The sequence below is a fragment of the Canis lupus genome, chromosome 1 (assembly GCF_048164855.1).
Source record: "Canis lupus baileyi chromosome 1, mCanLup2.hap1, whole genome shotgun sequence".
NCBI classification, from domain to species: Eukaryota; Metazoa; Chordata; class Mammalia; order Carnivora; family Canidae; genus Canis; species Canis lupus.
This window is the reverse complement of record NC_132838.1, coordinates 113,079,196-113,099,204: the sequence shown is the minus strand read 5'-3', so window position 1 is coordinate 113,099,204 and position 20,009 is coordinate 113,079,196. Positions and strand designations below refer to the sequence as shown.

Sequence of the window (20,009 nt, the reverse complement as noted above, 5' to 3'; positions counted from 1 at the left end):
GTAATTTTGGCAAGCTAGATTGTTTGTTCCTCCCGTACCCGTGCCCTGGAGACTGCAGGGTGGGTCGCTGGTGGTTTCTTGGCAGGGCGGTGCTAGCATTTGAGTCAGGCTCCTGAAGGGGCAGCCCCCAGTCTAGCCGAGGAGAGGGGCGGAGCTCTGAGGGGTTGTGAGCCAAGATGGCGGTGGCGGCGGCGGCAGCGAGGGTCTGGGGCTCGAGGCGAGGTTTGGGCCAGGCTGGTCTCCTGCTCCTGCGCCGGCCTTGGGCTCGGGGGCTGGCTAGATCTGTGAGTACCTGGGGAGTTTTTCCCGAGGGAGAATAGGGATGTCAACGCCGTCTTCCGACGTGGGGTCCGTGCAGGGAGTGAGCGAAGGGCTGTCACAGAAGGGACCGGGGCTGAGAGAGCTGCTTCGTGAGGACATTCGGGAAGAACTTCCACTCCCTCAGGAGAGGAGAAGTGAGGCAGCCTCCTCTGTGGGCCCGGAGAGAGGGAGACAACTTGGAGAGAGAGAAGGGGTTCCGCTTTAGTTGCCACTCATGCCCACGGGAGGCCGCGTGGAGGGACACGGTGGGACGGCGAGACATTGCCCCGCAGGCGTTGGAGACTGCGACTGCCCGAGGCTGAGGCTTCTGGGTGTGGCTCCCCCTCAGGAAGGAGAAAAGAGAGATCAGCTTCTCCGACGCGGGCTTTTATAGTGCGCTGCGTTTGTTTTACTATTGTTCTTTTTTTTTTTTTTTTTTTTTTGAGATTTTATTTATTCATGAGACCCAGAGAGAGGCTGAGGGAGAAGCAGGCTCCCTGCAGGGAGCCTGATGGGGGACTCGATCCCAGGACCCCAGGATCAGGACCTGGGCGGAAGGCAGACGCTCAACCACTGAGCCACCTGGTCATCCCACCCACATTTCTGGGTAACACTTGAGAGATGCCTCAATTCTTATCAAAAGTGTCAGAATTCCCTTGGGTTGATGCTGCAAACTGTAAGTTCACACAGCGGAAGTCTAACTTAGAAGCTCGTTCAGTGGGAGAGAGGCCTTGGGCTGCGGAACCATGAACTGAAATTTCCCAGGTCAGAGAGTAGTGTTTGGGAAGGCGGGTTCCTGTCCCCCACATGCTGGACAGAGGACTGCCCCTCCGGACCTCAACAGAGGGGCGCGTTCCCCTTTCTATAATGCTAACTGACCACCTCGTAGGGTTGTGGTAAAAATCAAGTATGTAATGTGCTGAGAACTGGACCTGGTATTTGATACAAGCAATAGGAATGTTGGTCACTGTTGTTGAAAGTGGGGGTGGAGGGAAGGGAGAGAAACTGACCTTGGAGATCAGGAGAAGAAAGGAGGTGACCTTGGTCGGACCTGAACAGGTGAGGGCCCTTGGAGGGAAAAGCGCCAAGATTTTGTGGGGTTGGGTCTGACCCTCTGATTCCCTAATTCATTAGGGAAGGAAGATAGAATCTATGGGAAAGACACTTTAGGGAGAAGAGCAGGGAAGGAGTTGGGGAGAGAGGATGGGCCAGGTTTGAGAGGAGGGAGAATAGGTAGGAAAAGGAGTCCTCAAAGCAGGTGATTATGGGAGGGTTCCTGGAGCAGGCTGGGGGTGGGGTAGCCTGGTGCCTTTAGGCGGTTCTTTGTCACTTTTTTTGGAATAATCAGATCCTGCCTGGCCAATCCCAGTCCTTCTTAGTCCATTGGCTGGGCCTGTGGGGAGGAGGTGGGCAGGACTAGGGCAGAAAGTAGGTAAAGGTCATTTGAGGCTGATTAAATGTTTCCTTCCTGGTTCCCTCTCCCTATAACTTTTCCCTCTTGACTCCCCTCTTTTTGGTGGGTGATGGGATAGGGGTTTTGGAGGGGGTCTTTCAGATATCTACCTTTTATTATATTTTATTTTAAATTTATATATTAAACAAAAATTTTTAAAAGGTTTTATTTATTCATAGAAACACAGAGAGAGAATGAGAGGCAGAGACACAGGCAGAGGGAGAAGCAGGCTCCATGCAGAGAGCCTGACGTGGGACTTGATCCAGGATCTCCAGGATCATGCCCTGGGCTGCAGGCGGCGCTAAACCGCTGCGCCACCGGGGCTGCCCTAAATTTATATATTTTTATAGTCTTTGTTTTTTTTTTTTTCTTCCCCACTTTTATTTTTCCCACTTATTTTTTGAAAAAGATTTTATTTATTTATTCATGAGAGACACAGGCAGAGGGAGAAGCAGGCTCCATGCAGGGAACCCGATGTGGGACTCGATCCCGGGTTTCCGGGATCATGCCCTGAGCCAAAGGCAGATGCTCAACTGCTGAGCCACCCAGGCGTCCCCCCACTTACTTTTTAAAAAGATTTATTTATTCATTTATTTATTTATTTATTTATTTATTTATTTGAGAGAGTGAGAGCACAGGTGGGTGAGGGGCAGAGGAAGAAGCAGGCTCCCTGCTGAGCAGCAAGCCAGAGGTGATGTGGGACTGGATCCCAGGACTCTGGGATCATGACTTGAGCCAAAGGCAAAATGCTCAACTGACTGAGCCACCTGGGCACCGTAAAATGTTATTTATTTATTTAGTCAGTAAGTAATCTGTACACCCAACATGGGGCTCGAACTCACAACCCTGAGATCTAGAGTCTTATGCTCTACCAACAGAGCCATCCAGGCACCCCTCTCCTACTTTTTTCAGTACTTTTTTCAGATTAAAAAGGAGACTTTTGAGTGAAGGGAAGGAGTAATGGCATTTAGTCAAAGAAGATTTTATTTTTATTTTATTTTATTTTTTTTCAAAGAAGATTTTAAATAAGTATTTTAAATTTTTATTTATTTATATGAGAGACACACGTGCACATGAGTGGGGTTGAGGGCAGAGGGAGAGGGAGAAGCAGACTTCCCACTGAGCAGGGAGCCTGATTTGGGGCTCCATTCCAGGACCCAGGGATTATGACTTGAGCCCAAGGCAGGGGGTCAACCACTGAGCCACCCAGGCATCCCTAATCAATTTAGGGGTTGATTATGGACCAGGATCTATCCACTGGAACATTTTGCGACGATGATGAAGTTTTGGATATGTGCTGTCCAGTACAGTAGCCACTTAACTACACATGGCGACTGAGCTCTCAGAATGTGATTAATATGGCCCAGGAACTGACATTTTCATTTTTTAAAATTTTAATGAGTTTAAATAGCCACAAGTAGCTGGTGGCTGCCATATTGGATGATGCAGTTTCAGCCCATCAAGGCTGAGCCCAGAGATAGTGCTTTGGAGGAAGGTTGAGAGGCGGTGTTGTAGCTGACGGATGGGTTGTTGGTACAGGGGGGTCGGGGGAAAGGCTGGGGCTGTCTGACTTCATCTCTGCCTGCTTACCTCTCCCCATTCATCGCTTTCTTAACTAAACACCCTGTAGCTCAGGGAGGCATTTGCCTGGTCCTTCCTCCCTCCTTCCCCCTCCAGTTCATAGCAGATGTTTTAGTGCTCAGGGAGAAGAGGAGAAAGGAAACTTAATTGTCAAGGAGTCCTGAGTCTCAGCCACCACCCCAGAAAGCAAGAGGGACCCCAGCCATGTCCCTTCACTTCTTTGAGCTTAGCAGGGGGGATGACTGGAGTCCCTCCTCTGGGAGGGAGGGAACATCTAGAGTTCAGTCTGTGTGGATCATCAGTGATGATGTTTCTTCGACCCAGCTGTCGGGGGCAGCCTATTGGGGACCCAGTGCTCTAGCGCCCTGTGCATTATCTCCAAGTGGTGGTGCCCAGTGTGTGCTGAGGCACGAATGGAGATGGTCATTACCAGTTCCTAACCATATGGGTCCATCTCCCTCTTGACTGGTGTCTGAAGGAACTAGCCTGCGTTTTTCACATCAGGAAATGCTTTATGATTTACACTGCCATTGCACACCATTATTCTATCTAATACAGCCACACTGCAAGGTGTTTTCTCCTATGACGAGTGGGGAAACCAAGGCCCAGAGAGGTGAGGTCTGAACTTGGAGTTCTGGACTCTAAAGCCCAGTTTCTCTCCATAGTACCAGGCTGCCAGGAGAAGCCATAGGGCTTTGGTTCAAGTCTTACAACATGCTGCTGAGTCTGGCCTTGGCGTGTATGAGCAGCTTCTGCCTGGGGCCTTCTGGGCTGGAGAAGCTGGGTTGGAGGGGCCAGCCTCAGTCCTCACTGTGCCCTTCCCTCCCTGAACTTTAGCCACTGGTCCTTTTTCCTTCCCTTGGATAAGCTCCGTCCACCTGGAGGCCTTGGTAGGAATATGGTCCTTTAAGTGTCGGCTGAGGGCCACTTCCTCAGAGAAGCATTCCTGACCCCTTCCCCCCTACCCCGTCCCCCAATGTCCATCTGTAAAATGGGGACAGCAGTAGTGCCACCCTCAGAGGTGTGAAGATGAAGGGAAATGGTCCTTAGGAGGCACTTCCCATGTATCCCAAGCATTCAGTAAGATCTCAAAAGTGGGGGGCTGCAGTTCTTCTCCAGGGACAGTAAATCTGGTGTGGTCAGAGAAAGGATGTCCTCCCTCGGGGCTTTCCACTAGCAGTGCCCCAGGCGGCGTAGTGCTGTGGAAGCCCCTGGGTCTGAGTGACCTTAGCTATCTTAGATGCAGAGGACTCAGTTCGCTGGCACATCCACAAAACTGTCCACGACCGGACCCCACCTTTCTCTCCAGGCTCCTAAGGTAGCTGTAGTCAGTCTGCCTGGATTCATAGGCTGACATCATTCGTGATCTCCCTGCTCTTGAACGAGTCACTTTACCTCTCTGAGACTGGGGCCATCTCTGTTCTACAGAAGTGAGGCAATAGTGCCTGCCTCACTGGGTTCAGAGAACACAGAAGTGTCAAGGAAGTGCTTTGTGTGGCACTGAGTTAGCTCTTGTTACTAACTTGCCACAGCCTTACAGGTCCTCAGGGTCTCCCAGTATCTCTACTCTTGCCTCGGCCTTGGTAGTTCCAGGGGACTGGCACCTTCCTCCCCTTAGTCTCTGCCTGGCTCACCCCTGCTGGTCCAGCAGGCCTCAGCAAAATTCCCCTTCTCCAGAAAGCTTTTCCTCATGTTCCTTCTGATGCTGGTAGCACAAGTTCCACCTAGAGCCCCAGCAGGTACTTTGTACCCACCTCACCCCAGGCCTGTGGAGTAGCAGTTCTCATCCTTTCCACAAGGGGACGCAGGTTCAGGGACACGCGGGGACGCTGCTGCTGGAAAGGGGACCCAGCAGGCAGTTTAGCCCTGGAGTCCGTCACCCTGCCCTGCTGCGTGGTCAACCATCTGGCTGTCGTGGCCCTGACCGTAACCTATGTGTTCAGGGTTGGTCACCTGGCTCTCACTCGCCTCCAGCCTGTTCAGGGCCTGGCCTGGTGCTATTTGGTAGCTACCTGCTTGACAGTAAGGATCATCAAATACAGTACGAGCTGCCTGTGTTTGCTGAGTGTTGGTTATGTGCGGGGCTCCAGGCTGAGTGCTCCTTTCGTCCCCGTGATGACCTGTGAGATTGGTGGTCATACCCCCGCTTCTGGAGGAGGAAACAGGCTCAGGGAGCTCTAGTTATGCAGTCAGGAGGCTGCAGTCTACTCTGCAGGGAGTCTTAACCTTAACCTTGGCAGCGGCACCAGAGGAAGTAGCCCCGCAGGGGGCACCTCAGTACCTGCTGGGCAGTCGGGCCATCCAGAGCAGGCCTCTCTGTTTCCTGTGTGGCCAGAGGGGATTAGCAGGAAAGCTTTGTGCAGATCTCTGTAGCCTCTGCCATTGTAAGTTACTGGCCACCAGGATAAAGGCATCCCCACCCCCACTGCAATCTGAAGAAAAAGTGGGTGGAGTCACATCCTTCCTCGTGGGCATTTTACCACCCCTCCCAAGGGGGAGCATTTCCTCAGGGCTGGCCGCTCACCCAGTGAGCACAGCGCCCCAGCATTTCCACAGGCCCAGGAAGGAAAGGCCCCCCCTGCACTCCCACAAGGCCTGAGGCCAATGTGGGGGTGCGCCAGGGTGCCTGGATGGCAGCTCTCCAGTCTCCGGAGGCAGGCAGAGTCCTGCCCTGACAGCCCTTTCTGTTTTCAGTCCTCTGCCTCCTGCTGGCCCCTAAGCTGCCGCCCTTGGGTTCCATGGTCTGCTGCTACACTCAGGTGTGTCCTGCTGCCAGACCTTCTCCCCAGTTCTTCCCTGTCCTCTTCCCAAAGAGCCAGTCATTTTCTGTTTCCCGTTCCTAGCCATCTGAGATTTTTATTTTCCTTTTTACCAAGTTTTGACCTCATAATACGTCCCATGCCTGTCCTGAGCCTTTTGTGTGCCTCATGTCAGGAACTTTCTGCAATAGCCCTATGCAGCCTTTCCACGGATGGGGAAATTTGCAGGGACAAGGTGGTTTTTTTTGTTGTTGTTGTTTATTTGTTTTTTTAAAGATTTTATTTATTTATTCATGAGAAACACAGAGAGAGAGAGAGGCAGAGACACAGACACAGGCAGAGGGAGAAGCAGGCTCCATGCAGGGAGCCCAACACGAGACTCGACTCCGGGATCACGCCCTGAGCCAAAGACACACACTCAACCGCTGAGCTACCCAGGTGTCCCAGGGACAAGGTGTTTTGCAGAGAACCACACAGCTAAGATCCTGGCACCCACGTCAGTTGGCCTGAGGCCAGCGAACCTAACTGCTCATTCATCTGTCCCTTCATTAATGGCCTGTCCAGTGTCTGCTGTGTCAGCCGAGTTGGACCTGCTCCCTGCCTTCACTGAGCTTGTGGTCTGTGTGGGAGGCAGTCACAGACTGCAGATCCTCCAGGGGGACGGAAAGAAAAGGTCTGTCAGGGTGGGTGCTCAGGAGGGGAGAGGCGTGCAGGTGGCCAGCGTTCAGCTGCTTCCCTCACAAGCGCAAGGGGAGAAGTCTGCTGCCCGTTGTCAGGCCTGGACCTGCCCTGCCATGGGGAGTGTCATTTCCTTGATTTCCTCAGAGCCACAAATGCAGATAAGTGCCCCGGTGCTCATACTTCCCCCCCGGATGCTCGGATGCTCTCCTGGGCAATGAAAGGAGGGGGAGTGGGTGGCATACCTGGACGCACCCGTGTGAGATCCAGCTCCTGGAGGACTGGGCCACACTTGTTGAGCTCCTCTTGGAAGTGAAGCCGCAATCACTGGTGGCCCTGGGCAGGGAGCTGTAGACGAGCAGGCCATGACCGGGGCAGCAGTGGCAGTTGGGGTGAGGAGCGGGGCCTTGGGGTCTGAATGTGAGCCCAGCCTGAATTGGAAAGCTCAGTCCTGACTCACAAATTTTTAGCTCTGGTGCAGGTGATTTTTGCCTCCCGATATCTTGGCTTCCTCCTCAAGGGCCATCGTAGGCATTTTGTGCCTCAGACATGCTCTGAGCACTCAGTGAAGTTGTGGGTACAGAGCTCAGCTGGCAGCCAGCAAGTCCTTGATGCAGGGGAGCAGTTGCAGTGGTGAGACTTGTTGAAGGCTGCCTAGCTCCAGGGCCGAGAAATGGGGTTGGTGCACATCCCATAGCACCTTGAGGCTTCTCAGTGATCTTACCCAGGGCTTTCCCAGCCAGCTGAGGAGGTGCTGTGCCCCCTACAGGGCCCCTTCAGCCACTCTCTGGGATCCGCAAGTGATATCCGGTCCCTCACTTTCTGCCTTTTGCGTGTTCTGTGACCCCGGCCTCTGGGCTCCTTCCCTGACTCCTAGCTGTCCCCCGGCTCTCGGCTCTTAGGTTGCTTCTTTAGAAACTGGCTCCTTTCCACTCTGCCATGTTCAAGGCTTCTTTCTGGCAAAGACGAATCAGGCTCAGCCATACTTGCTGGGCAGCAGTGACAGATGTCTTGCTTCTTTTAGGTCCCCAGAACACAGCACAAGGCTCAGAACAAAGCAGGTGCTTAAATATTTGTTGAAGGAGTCAGTCTGGGCCTGGAGGATGGGGGTTAGGACTGGAGTTCAGAGGTCACTGAAGTGTGGAAGTTTGCCGGGGGGGGGGGGGGGGGGGGGGGGGGGGCAAGGGGTAGGGCATGACAGATGTTCTAGAGAAGAGGTGGGTGCAGCCCTGTGGGGGTAGAAGTGACAGTTCACATTTTCCCGAGCATTTGCTCAACTTCTAAGTCCTCTCCTGTTTTATGTGCATGATCTCCCTTAAGCGTCATGGCAGCTCCATGAGGTGGTCTCCCTTTTACAGATGAGAAAGGAGAGACTTGGAGAGGAGAAGTCACTTTCCTATGGTCACCTAGCAAGGGATCTGAACCCAGGCAGGCCGACCCTTGAAAGCTCACAGACGTGCTCTATTATGGGCAGCTGCTCTGGTTGTGCAGAGTCAGCGAAGAGCCCATCTGGCCAACTTGAGGGCACTGGGGTGTGTGTGTGTGTGTGTGTGCGCGCGCGCGCACGCGCGCACACCTGTGGTGGCAGTGGGAGACAGAGAGGGGGTGTCTGGCCAGACTGGGGGGGCCTTTGATGCCTAGGTGAAGAGTTTGGGCCTCTGGGAGAATGGCTGCTGGTTCTTGAGCCAGCCACTACTCTACTGAGTGGTTTGATCCTTACAGCCACCCTGTAGGATAGAGTGTATCTGTGCCCAAATATTACAGATGAGGAACCAAGACATAAAGAAGTTCTAGTAACTCGCCCAAGGTCACACATGAAGAACGTGGTAGAGCTGGGATCCACGGCCCCAGGATCTTCTGGGGCCGTTGGTGGCTTAACTACCAGGCCATATTGCCTGCTGCTATGTGGTCGAGTCAGGGGAACCTCTGCTGCTCCTGACATAGGTATCCCCATCCCCACCCTCTTCTCTCTCTCCCCAGCACCCCCAGAGACAGGAGCAGCAGCACTTCCCATCCCTGGATGACAAGCCCCAGTTCCCGGGGGCCTCAGCGGAGTTCATAGACAAGCTAGAGTTCATCCAGCCCAATGTCATCTCTGGGATCCCCGTCTACCGCGTCATGGACCGGCAGGGCCAGATCATCAACCCCAGCGAGGATCCCCACGTGAGAGGCCCCCTCCTTCCCACCCTGTGCCCCCCACGCCCAGGCCCCTTGTCCATCTCCTCTCTGATCCCAGCTGCCCCACATCTGTCTGTGCCTCCATCCACAGCTGCCCCAGGAGAAGGTGCTCAAGTTCTATAAGAGCATGACTCTGCTCAACACCATGGACCGCATCCTCTACGAGTCCCAGCGGCAGGTGCGTGGACTCAGGTTGGCGCTGGGGGGTGCTGGGAAAGACCCGAGGTCACCCTGCCTGTTCTTGGCCCAGAAGATAACTCCCAAGGAGGAGAAGGTGGGACGGAGATCCTTTGTCTTGGGATCCTTAGAGTTCTTGGAGCTCTGTTGGTGCTCTGAAGGAAGAGTGTGGGAAGGGTGCTGCCCAAGGGCAGGGGGATGGACCAGATCTCTAAAAATACCTCCTGTGTTCCAGGCTCGGGGCATGGCTGTGCTGGGAAGGGACAGGCAGGAAGACTTGATGGGCCTTTCACTTGGGAGCTCACAGTCCTGAGAAACAGAGTGACCCTCTGTGCTTCCTGGGGTGCCCATGTCAGATTGTGCTGTGAGCCTCAGCCGTGTCCGTATCAGTGGGCAGAGACCCGGTCAGAGCAGTGTCATCAAAGAGACAATTTATTGACTCAAATAACTTCAAGTCCAGAGGGTCCTGTTTCAGGTGTAGCTAGATCCAAGATGCTCAATGTTATTAGACCTGTTTCTCTGTCCAAGTGTCTTTTCTACTATCTTGGCTTCCTTCATTCTCAGGCAGCAGTTATCTCTGGAAAGTCTAGGCTCCAGGACAGGTGGCAGAGAAAGGATCAGGGTAGGGGCTCTAGAGCAGGACTTTACAACTGAAGTCTTCCTTTGGTCACTCTCTAGCTTTGGGGCCCTGGGAAGGTTGCTTAGTTTTCTTGTCTGTACTTCATTCATGGCATTGGCTTAAAGACAAGTGGTGGCATATGTAATGGCCTCAGGAAGAGCGACACTGGTGTTTAGCCAGCACACAATAGATATTAGCTGTTATCACCCTGCCAGCCTCACAGCAATTACCCTTTCTGCTTAGCAGTAGAGATAGAAGGTCTACTTACTAATATTCCAGCAAAAGGCCATGATTAATGCTCACTGCTTGGGCTTTGGTCACAGACCCCGCTGTGAGCCTGCCCCTGGCCAGGAGGACCGTGTGTCCATCCCCGGGAACCAAGTAAAGATAGCAGTGGAATCTGTCCCTCCCAGGGCCCAGGGGTTTCTGTGGGAAAGGGGGGAAGGACGTTGGGCAGTGGCCACCCAAGGGCCCAGGAGTAGGTCAGGAGTAGGGGTGGGCTTGAGAATCTGCATTTGTGTCACGCCCCCAGACCATCCCCCTTGGACTAAAGCCTGAGGCCCAGTGGCCTACAGGGCAGTTCTGACCAGACTCCCTCTCACAGGACATTATGTGCGAGTTTTTCCAAGTTAGGGTAGTACCTGTACCCTGAAACTTGCTCAGAAACTTCCCATGGCTCTCACAGCCCACAGGGGCAGGTCTGGCCCTTCCTGTTCCCCTGTGGCCTCAGCTCTCTGCACCCCTCTCCGCAGCCTTATCGCTAGGCCAGGCCACCCCTCCCACCCTCTCAACATGCCCGGGCTCCTTCCTGCCTGTGTTGGCTGCACAAACAGGGGCTTTGGAATCCAGCCAATATGGGTACAGTCACAGCTATGACTTTGGGCAGCGATGTTTCCCATCTCTGCCTCAGTCTCTTCAGGATGTTGACAAGTGGGAATAGCAAGGTAGGGGTAGGGATTCTGTGAGGCCCAGCACATAAAGCCCCTTGTCTACTGGCTGCCACAGAGGAGGCCTCAGTAAGATCAACTCGTATGTCAAGGCTCAGCTTGCATTAGCTAGGCTTCTCTTTAGCTGTAACTAACGGACCTCCCCTTGAGCTCCCTCCAAATCCCAACAGAAACAAATGCAGTAGCTTAAACAGATTAGTAGGGTTTTTGTCTTCTATAAAGTAATTCTGAGAACAGGTGGTTTGGGGCTGGTATGGTGGCACCACGATGTCACTGGAGACCCAGCTTTGGCTTCTAGCCTCGAGGGCCCTTCATGAACCAAATGGCCACTGGAGCTCCCTCCATCATGCCTCATTCCAGGCAGGAAGTGAAGGAAGCTGGCAGGTCAGACATGGCATGTCCCAGCTATCTCCTCATACTCCCCTTTCTAGAACTCTGCAGACCGTCCCACCCAGTAGCATCTGACACTGCACCGGTCCCTCCCAGCTACAAGGGAGCCCAAAATGTGGTCTTTTTTTTTTTTTTTTTTAAGATTTTTATTTATTTATTCACGAGAGACAGAGAGAGGCAGAGACATAGGCAGAGGGAGAAGCAGGCTGCGTGTAGGGAGAATGATGTGGGACTCAATCCCAGGGTCCTGGGATCACGCCCTGAGCCAAAGGCAGATGCTGAACCACTGAGCCACCCAGGTGTGCCCAAGATGTGGTCTTTCCATCCAGGCAGTTGCTGCCTGTGGAATGAGGTCTCGGTTAGCAAATGGGAAGGGAGGTAGGATACTGGGGAGGCAAACTGTGACCTCTGCCACCAGCCAGGTCCTGTTTCCTGGGTGGGAGGGCACTCAGGCTCCTCCCACAGCACTCTCCACAGCTCTCCCAGGCCTTAAGTGGCCAGCATCCGCCCACGTGGCTGTGGGAGGTCAATTAACTTTTAATTGGCTCCCCACTTAGAAGAAAGTAGTATTCATCTCGTTCTCCCACCACTTGGAAAGCCATCCCTGTAGAACACATGAGGACTGGGCAGAGGGCTCTTTCACCTGAGCTCTCACTGTTCACATGGTGCTGGGGAGCCTAGTTCTGGCTCTATGCCAGAGGTTCTCCAACTCTCCAGCTGGACTTCACTTTTTAGCCCCAGATCTACCTGGCTTCTTGCCTTGTATGTCGTACACCAAATTCAGCCTGTCCAAACTTGACCTGGGCGACTTTTTCCCTTAGAGCGTTTTTCAGCAGAGGGTGCCACCATCTACCCATCTGCCCAAACTGGAGACCTGCTTCTCCTTCCTGTCTCCTTTCTCTGCCTCACAGAACTTTCTCCCGTCTAATTTACTTTGTCCTTGTGGGTTTAGTTAGAAATCCATTCTGCTACTTGGCACCACATCAGGACCCCAGACTTCCTACCTTTCTGCTTTACCATCGTGGGCGAGTTGGTTTTCATCCCACACTTGTTGCCTCATTGTCACAAGATGGCTGCCCCTGGTCCAGCCTCACAGCTGTGTGCCAGGCAGAAGAAGGACTGGCGCCAGCTACACCCATCTCTTTTTTATCAAGAAAGCAAAAGCAGACCTGCTCTTAAGTCTCTGGCCAGAACTGTGTCCCACAGCTACCTCTGGCTGTAAGGGAGATTGGGAACCTGATGTTGGACTTTCCAGGCTCTGAGATTGGGGGGCTCAGGAGAAAGGAGTCCACTCAGGGCACTGGTGTGGCCAGCTGGCAGGGTCTGCTGCTCCCTGGCGCTCTGACTCTGCTTAAGACTCACCCCTCTGCTCCTCCTGCCATGGCCAGGCCAGGCCACCACCCCCTCCTGCCTGGCTGGGCTGCATTCCATCCATTTCCCACCTGACAGCCAGAGAGACCTTTCTAAATGGTCACTCCCCTGAGGAGAGCCGTGGGTGCAGTTCTCAAGGTAAAATTCAGGTGTGCCATTCACAGCTTTCCTGGTATTGCCTCTCCCACGTTTCCTGTCCGCACTCCTCCCACTTACTATCCCAGCCATTCCTGCCTCGTGGCCTTTACTGCTTCCTCTGCCTGGAAGCCTGCATCTACCCCCAGCTTTGCTGGGCTCAGGCCTTTCTCCTTGGTGCCCCTCATGGTGGGCTGGACAGCCATGTGGGCCTCCCTGTCACAGCTCCATCACTCTGGTTTTCACCAATCTGGCAGTTCTTCTGTGAAGGTGGGAGCCCCAGTGGGGCCAGCCCAGGAAGTGTCTGGTGATTGATGAAGTCTCCAGAAGTTGGTTTAGTTATTTGGATGGTTCCCTGCCATTGGCCAACATAACTGAGCCCAGGCCCTCCTGCACCCCGCAGGGCCGGATCTCCTTCTACATGACCAACTATGGCGAGGAAGGGACGCATGTGGGGAGTGCAGCAGCCCTGGACAACACGGACCTGGTGTTTGGCCAGTACCGGGAGGCAGGTATGTCTGCTCTCCAGATTCTGGAGGCCTGAGTCTGTGGTCCCCACGGAGGCAGGTCAGGCCCAGTGCCTCCTGGTGGGAAGGCTAGTCTCAAATCAGCTACCCATGTGCTGGTCCAGGAGCAGCGTGATGCCAGAGAGGTCTAAGGAGCTGGAGGAAGAGCTTTCTGAGCAAGAAAGAGTGAAGCCGGGGGCAGGAGTTTGTGGAGGCAGGCTTCCTCCATCTGGAGGCCAGGCAGCACTGTACGGAAGAGCCTGTACTAGTGGCTGCCCATGCTCTGCCGGCTACCAGCTGTCAGATTTGGGGCAAGTCCGTTCCCTTCTGTGAGCCTCCGTGTTCTGGTCTCCGATACAGAACTGATGATGGTACTGTGACCCCTGCCCTGGGGGTGCTGGCAGCACGCAGTCAGGACAGGCCTGGCTCTGGGGTGGGCACACACGGGGACCCATCCATAGTATGGGGCGCTCCTGGCCTCTCCCAAGCACCGTGCCCTTTAGGGAGCAGAGCAGGTAGGAGGGACCTGGCAACTCCAGGGAGGATCTGGCCCCTTCTGAGTGAGTGAGTGACAGGAGGGAAGGGTTGGAGAGGAGATGAAGTATGAAGCAGACCCATGAGCACTGAGGGGTGATGGGGGGGGGATTCGTGGGGCAGGGCATACAAAGCCATCAGCACACGGCCTGGCACTGGGTAAGCGCTCAGAGTTGGAGATGATGTGCAGGCCTCTCACCTGGGACTCTTCAGCAGGGATGCAGGCTGGTGGGGCAAGCTGGTCCACGGTGGTCCTTGGCTGCCCTGCAGGAGGGATCCCTCCTGTGCTGAGGCCTCGGCAAGGAGCCCCTGAGTCTGAGCAGCTATGTGGGGTGCACAGTCGCTGGGGAAGGAACTACTGAATTCTGTACCTGGCCTTGACTCAGCAGCCACTCCCCTCTCTCAGTCCCCAGCGATGAAGTGGGGAGAGCAAGGGTGCTCAGACCAGTAGCTGGCACTCACTGAGCTCTCATAGGCTACGGTGCTGTTCTAAGTGCTGGAAGCAGTGGGGGCTCTACTGCCTTTTACCTGCCTAGACCCCGCTGGAGGAAGGAGCCACCCAGCAGCCATGTTTCCTTGTCTGAGTCAGGTGATAGAAAGCCCGGGACATGTCCCAGTACCCAGGCCACATGCCTCATGGGGTGGAGCAGGGGTCTCCAGGAGTCAGCCCTCACTCACTGCGTATGCGGGGCTGTTTGGTATGAACCAAGGATGTACATGGATTGCTGACCATGGTAACTGGGCAGGAAGGGACACTCGTGACGAGGAGCTCAGAGACGGCACCGTTTCCATCCAGAGCAGTAGTTGCCACAGGGCCTGCAGTTTCCTGGGCCAAGTCAGAACCACCCAGGCCCTGGGGCCAGGACGCTATGTTTGTAATGTCCCCACCCACTGACTCTCATGTGGTGGGCCACGGACCGCATTGTGAGGCAGCCCCTTCCACACAGCTCCCTTTTCCTGTTTCAACCAGAGCATCCCCCCTTTGATCTGTTTTATATACAGTGTGGCCACTCTGTGTGAGTGTGTGTTGCATGACAGGAAATCCCACATCTGGTTACATGAATGGTGAAAGCTGAAGTCACACCCAGCGCTCCTCACCCCAACCTCCATTTCAAGTGCAAGCTTGCAGAGCCAATTGTCTGGGCGATGCTCACTGTGTGTGTGTGGGTGTGGGGTATCTCGGAGGTGGCACCCCATTAGCTGGTAAATAGACCTACTCCCTTCCACTGCCTACCCCGTTCTTCTGCAGGCTTAGTCATGAAATGCAAGTTTTGTGTGGCCCCGGGCACTCTACTCCGCCACTTGCCACTTCGCGGTGTGACCTCGAGCTGGTTATGGGAGCTCTCCTACCTCAGTTTCCTCATCTGTAAATGAGAATAATCTCACCACCCTCGGGGGGTTGTTTTTAATCAAGTTAACCTCTGGAAAGTGCTTGGGATGAAGGCGCCTGTCACAAAACATTATTCTCATATTGTGGTTAATTTTTTTTTCAAGATTTTATTTATTTATTCATGAGAGACACAGAGCCAGAGACACAGGCAGAGGGAGAAGCAGGCTCCCCGCAGGGAGCCCGGTGCAGGACTTGATCTCAGGACTCCGGGATCAGGACCTGAGCCGAAGGCAAATGCTCAACCACTGAGCCACCCAGACATCCCCCATATTGTAGTTATTCAGGGAAGATGTGCACAGCCTGCACAGAATGTGACTCCTGTAGAATGTGACCCCCATTATGTCATCATGTGAAGAAAGAGTTCCTTTAGTAAAGGAAAAGATTTGGAAATGCCTGCGCCAGCCAGCTGCTCTGTAATGCTCAGGTTCTGGGTGTTTCTGCTGGTGTCCTGGAACCCCAGCCTGGCCCCTCAGGTGCAGGTGTGACGATCCCCTCCCTTTTCAGGTGGGCCATAGTGGGTCATTGCTCATCCCAGGACCATCTCAACCAACTCCTGTCCTCTGACTTAGCAGGCAAGACCCCCTACACTCAGAGCAGTTCCATTTGGTGGTGAGGGTTTGTTTGAAGGAAGGATTTTACCATCATAAGCAGATTCAGATATTGTCTCTCTGGTTCAGAAGTTGTGCACTAGCAGCCCGTAGTTTTGTTTGGTTAAGAGAATGACTTCTGAAGTAATTTTATTAGTTGAAACAGAAACATCAGGTAGTTTCTCATTTAAAAAAAAAAAAAACAAAAAAAACTTAAGCCAGATTTTGCCTTCTTTTGAAGACCTGGGCCACCCAGCGTCCCTGAGCAGCTGTCAGGTGGCTGGAACACTGACCTCCCTTTGGGGACAGGCCTATGCTTTCTAGTCTGCCCTACTGCCTGGTTGCCACAACCATCTGAATCTCCCCTGTAGTTTGAGGCCAGTTCCTTTCTGGAACCACCAGGGAGGACAGGGAGCCAGAGCCTGGACAGAAAGGAGCATGCCCTGGAACACCCCCATTCCTATCCCCCCGCCTCCCCACAGGCTCACACAGCTGCCTCCCCCCTCCCCCCAGGTGTGCTCATGTACAGAGACTATCCCCTGGAGCTGTTCATGGCCCAGTGCTACGGTAACGTCAGCGACCCGGGCAAGGGGCGCCAGATGCCCGTGCACTATGGCTGCAAGGATCGCCACTTCGTCACCATCTCCTCTCCATTGGCCACGCAGATCCCGCAGGGTGAGGACTCGGCCCCTTTGCATCCCTTGGGGTCAGAACGCTGGTCCGGTTCCAGGCTTTACAGACACCGTTCATCTGGGAGCCTCTTCAGGAGGGCCCTGGTGTCCTAGACTGTATCCCATCCCGTTCATTCATCCGCTCACCCTCACCGGCACAGCAGCTGCGCATGACTGAGCGGATACCAACTTCCTTGCCAAGGGTTGCCCGGCAGGCAGTGAGGAGCAGGGACTCAGGTGTGGCTGTGGCTCCAGAGCTGAGTTCTTGCCCCCGACCCTGCTCTGCCTCAGTCCTTGGAGTTTGACTACCCCTGAAGCTTACTCTGGAAGTCCACAATACCTAGAACAGCTAGTCTTTTCCTCAAAAGTGACAGCTTGGGAAGTTGACCCCACAGGGGAGAGGCTTGCATCCACACGGCTTGGAGACCCTGGAGCCTGACCTTGCTCCCTGCCCTCTGGATCCTGCCATCTGGTTGGTTGAGGGGTCCAGGGTTGGGCTGGGCTCCGCCCCACAGTGAACAAGAATCACGCATTGGTGTGTCCCTGGGGCTCAGCAGTGGGCTGCTAGGAAAGCCCAACCTTACCTGTCAGGTCATAGTGCTCTGGGAATGAGGAGCTGTTTGCACCTCTGAGGTGGGAGGCAGGTAGGACGGCTTTGTGAGGGGATGTGGCACATTCCTTGAAGGTAGGTAGGATTTCCAGGAGGCTGGGCCCTGGCCCTTACCTTCCGTTTGAGTGACCATTAAGCTGCTTAGTGGGCCAATATATGGAGTCCCTATTTGTAGGCATCATGTGAGGCTCAGTGAACGAGAGACAGACAATATCTCAGCCCTCCTCCATGTGGGGGAGACCAGCAGTAAGCATGCAGGAGGGGCACTGGGAGCAGATCAGGACTGAGAAGTCCTGCAGGGAGAAACAAAGCCGAGAGGGAGTCCTGTGTGTGCCATGGAGGAAGGTGGGGGTCATACCACAGGTGACATTTCAGTACAGACCAAGAGGAGCTGGGGAGGAAGCCACGTGGGGTCTTGAAGCAAGTGCTTGCTTGAGGGGCAGGAGGAGCCTGGGGAACTGGGGGCAAGGGGTGGGGGGTGGCGGCAGGATGGGCTTAGAGGTTCAGGAAGGGTTCAGATATAGGGGAAACTGGGCCTTTGACCTTTGCCTGGAGTGGAATGGGAGCCTTAGGAAAGAGAGCCCCTGGGGTGGAATGTCAGCCTGGTTCACACTTTGACCATTTTTAACTTGCATCTGGCCATCTGCCATCCTAGGGTAATGGGGTGGGGGTGGGGAGGCCAGTGAGGAGGCTCAGGTCTGGGAACTCAGGCCAGAGGTGACTGGTGGAGTAGATTGCCTTGAAAGAGGCAGAGGGCCGGGGTCAGATTCTAGCCAGGTTGTGAAGGTGGAAGAGGTGTGGGGGGTGGCACAGCCTGGAGTCAGAGGAGCCTGTGGAGCTGGAGAGGGCAGCGGCCGTCAGCTGAGAGGCAAGAGTAGGGTTGAGGCAGGTTGTGGGGTTGGGCGAGAGGTCAGAGCTGGTGGGGTGGGGAGAGCATGTGGCTCTGCTCCTGCTCACCCCCTTCTCTCCCTACAGCGGTGGGGGCAGCCTACGCGGCCAAGCGGGCCAACGCCAACAGGGTGGTCATCTGCTACTTTGGGGAGGGGGCGGCCAGCGAGGGGGATGCACATGCCGGCTTCAACTTCGCCGCCACTCTCGAGTGCCCCATCATCTTCTTCTGCCGGAACAACGGCTATGCCATCTCCACGCCCACCTCGGAGCAGTACCGCGGGGACGGCATTGGTAGGGTCCCAGCAGGCTGCTCCCCAGTCTGCCAGCATGCCCTCCCTCCCACCCCCTGGGCCTTTTTCCTCCTGGTGTTTGGAACAAGGAAGGTCACCGGAATGCTGCTTTGCTTGCTCCCCTCTCCTTCCCTCTCCCTGCTCTCTGCTCATTGTCCTCATCTGAGTCCCAGGGTCCAACCTGCTTCTCTGTCCCCACAGCTGCCCGAGGCCCGGGCTATGGCATCATGTCCATCCGTGTGGACGGCAACGACGTGTTCGCTGTGTACAATGCCACCAAGGAGGCCCGGCGGCGGGCCGTGGCAGAGAACCAGCCCTTCCTCATCGAGGCCATGACCTACAGGTGCCTGCCTCCCCCCTCTTCCCCTGCGGTCTTGACACCATCTCCCCTGCATTGGTCACTGTCCCCAGAACATGACCCCATCGCCTGTGTTGGATCACCTTTGTTGCCTTTATTCTATTGCCATCCCTTCTCTCATCCACCGCCCCGCCCACCCCAGTCCTGACCTACAATGGGGGGCTTCAACCTGAACCTGGCCCTGTCCACTGGCAGGATCGGTCACCATAGCACTAGTGACGATAGCTCAGCCTACCGGTCAGTGGACGAGGTCAATTACTGGGACAAGCAGGACCACCCCATCTCCCGGCTGCGCCACTATCTGCAGAGTCGGGGCTGGTGGGATGACGAGCAGGAGAAGGCCTGGAGGAAGCAGTCCCGCAAGAAGGTGGGGGCCTCCTTCTGTTGGAAACCCATGCCTCAGGGGACGTGTTCTGGGGTGGGAAATGGCGGAGAATCCTGGAAGGACTGGGGGACACGTTACTGGGAGGCTCAGGCATAGCCCAGTGATGCCCCTAAGTGTGGTCTGCTACGGTGGGCTGCCTATGTTCCTCTGCTGGTTCTATCTGTGTCCCTGGCACGATGCTTGCCCTCCACGCCCTCATATCTGAGCAGGGACATGGAGGACCATTGTTAGAGGGTAGGTGACCTCGTTAGGTGCAGTGAGTGTCCCACCCGGGTCCACGCGCGGCCCTCAATGGCCTAGGGAGCCGGGGCACTGTGCCCAGTGGTTAGGACCACCCTGGCTTGGGCCCCGAGGACATCACTGAGGTGCGTCCCCTCTGTGCCTTGGATTCCTTGCCTCTAAACTGCCTGCTGCCTAGTTCTGCTGAGAGGCTAAACCAATTCTTGCATTTAGGGCAGTGCCCAGTGGTGCAGGAGAGGAGAGGCCAACTTTGGGGGGAGTTGACGAGGTTGTTAGTTCTCACCACTGCTAGATCCTTATCTCGGTTTATATGGGAACCCAGGCGCTGAGGGGTAACCCCTCCCAAGCGCTGATATCCCACAGGCTGCATGTCTACTATCCCCCATCCCCCAGGTGATGGAGGCCTTTGAGCAGGCGGAGCGAAAGCCGAAGCCCAACCCCAACTTGCTCTTCTCAGACGTGTACCAGGAGATGCCCACCCAGCTACGCAAGCAGCAGGAGGCCCTGGCCAGGCACCTCCAGACCTACGGGGAGCACTACCCCCTGGACCACTTTGAGAAGTGAGGCCCACTCATCCCCCACCTCAACTACCCCAAGGGGCAGTCCCACTCTGGGGGACCCAGGGAGTGGCAAGATGCTACCCTCCTTCCAGGGCCAGCTCCCTCCAAAATACTGGGGCCAGGGCTTCAGTCCCCCATCCCCACTCCTCCAGGCTGTTACCTGGGGGTGCTCCAGTGGCCCCTCTTTGCCTGTTACAGTGCCTTCTCCCAGGGGCTGGGCCAGGGTGCCTCCAGGACTGGAAGCCCCTCTGGGGTGGGCGTGGTGGGTCAGCCTGTGGAAGTCACTCCTCAAAGTGAGAGGTGGTCAGCAGGTGGCCAATAAACTCTGTATTTGGCTCTGTACCCCCTGCTGGTCTGTTTCCTGGAGATTGGGAGGTAGGAGGAGAGCCTAGCACGACT

The 20,009-nt window shown here is 55.1% G+C and overlaps 1 protein-coding gene across 3 annotated transcripts; it reads left to right on the top strand.

The window, feature by feature from the left end:
* The first annotated feature begins 125 nt into the window (after window positions 1–125).
* On the top strand, window positions 126–19,952 carry BCKDHA (branched chain keto acid dehydrogenase E1 subunit alpha). Of its 3 annotated transcripts, XM_072776775.1 has the most exons (9): window positions 126–284; window positions 8,752–8,934; window positions 9,041–9,127; window positions 12,992–13,100; window positions 16,119–16,280; window positions 17,862–18,068; window positions 18,269–18,410; window positions 18,621–18,792; window positions 19,444–19,952. In XM_072776775.1, the coding sequence occupies exons 1-9, from the start codon at window positions 177–179 to the stop codon at window positions 19,612–19,614; spliced, it is 1,341 nt and encodes a 446-aa protein (XP_072632876.1). In that variant the 5' UTR covers window positions 126–176; the 3' UTR covers window positions 19,615–19,952. The 3 variants fall into 3 exon arrangements, with proteins under 3 accessions (XP_072632876.1, XP_072632886.1, XP_072632896.1); XM_072776785.1 differs by lacking the exon at window positions 16,119–16,280; XM_072776795.1 differs by lacking the exon at window positions 17,862–18,068.
* The last annotated feature ends 57 nt before the right edge of the window (window positions 19,953–20,009 follow it).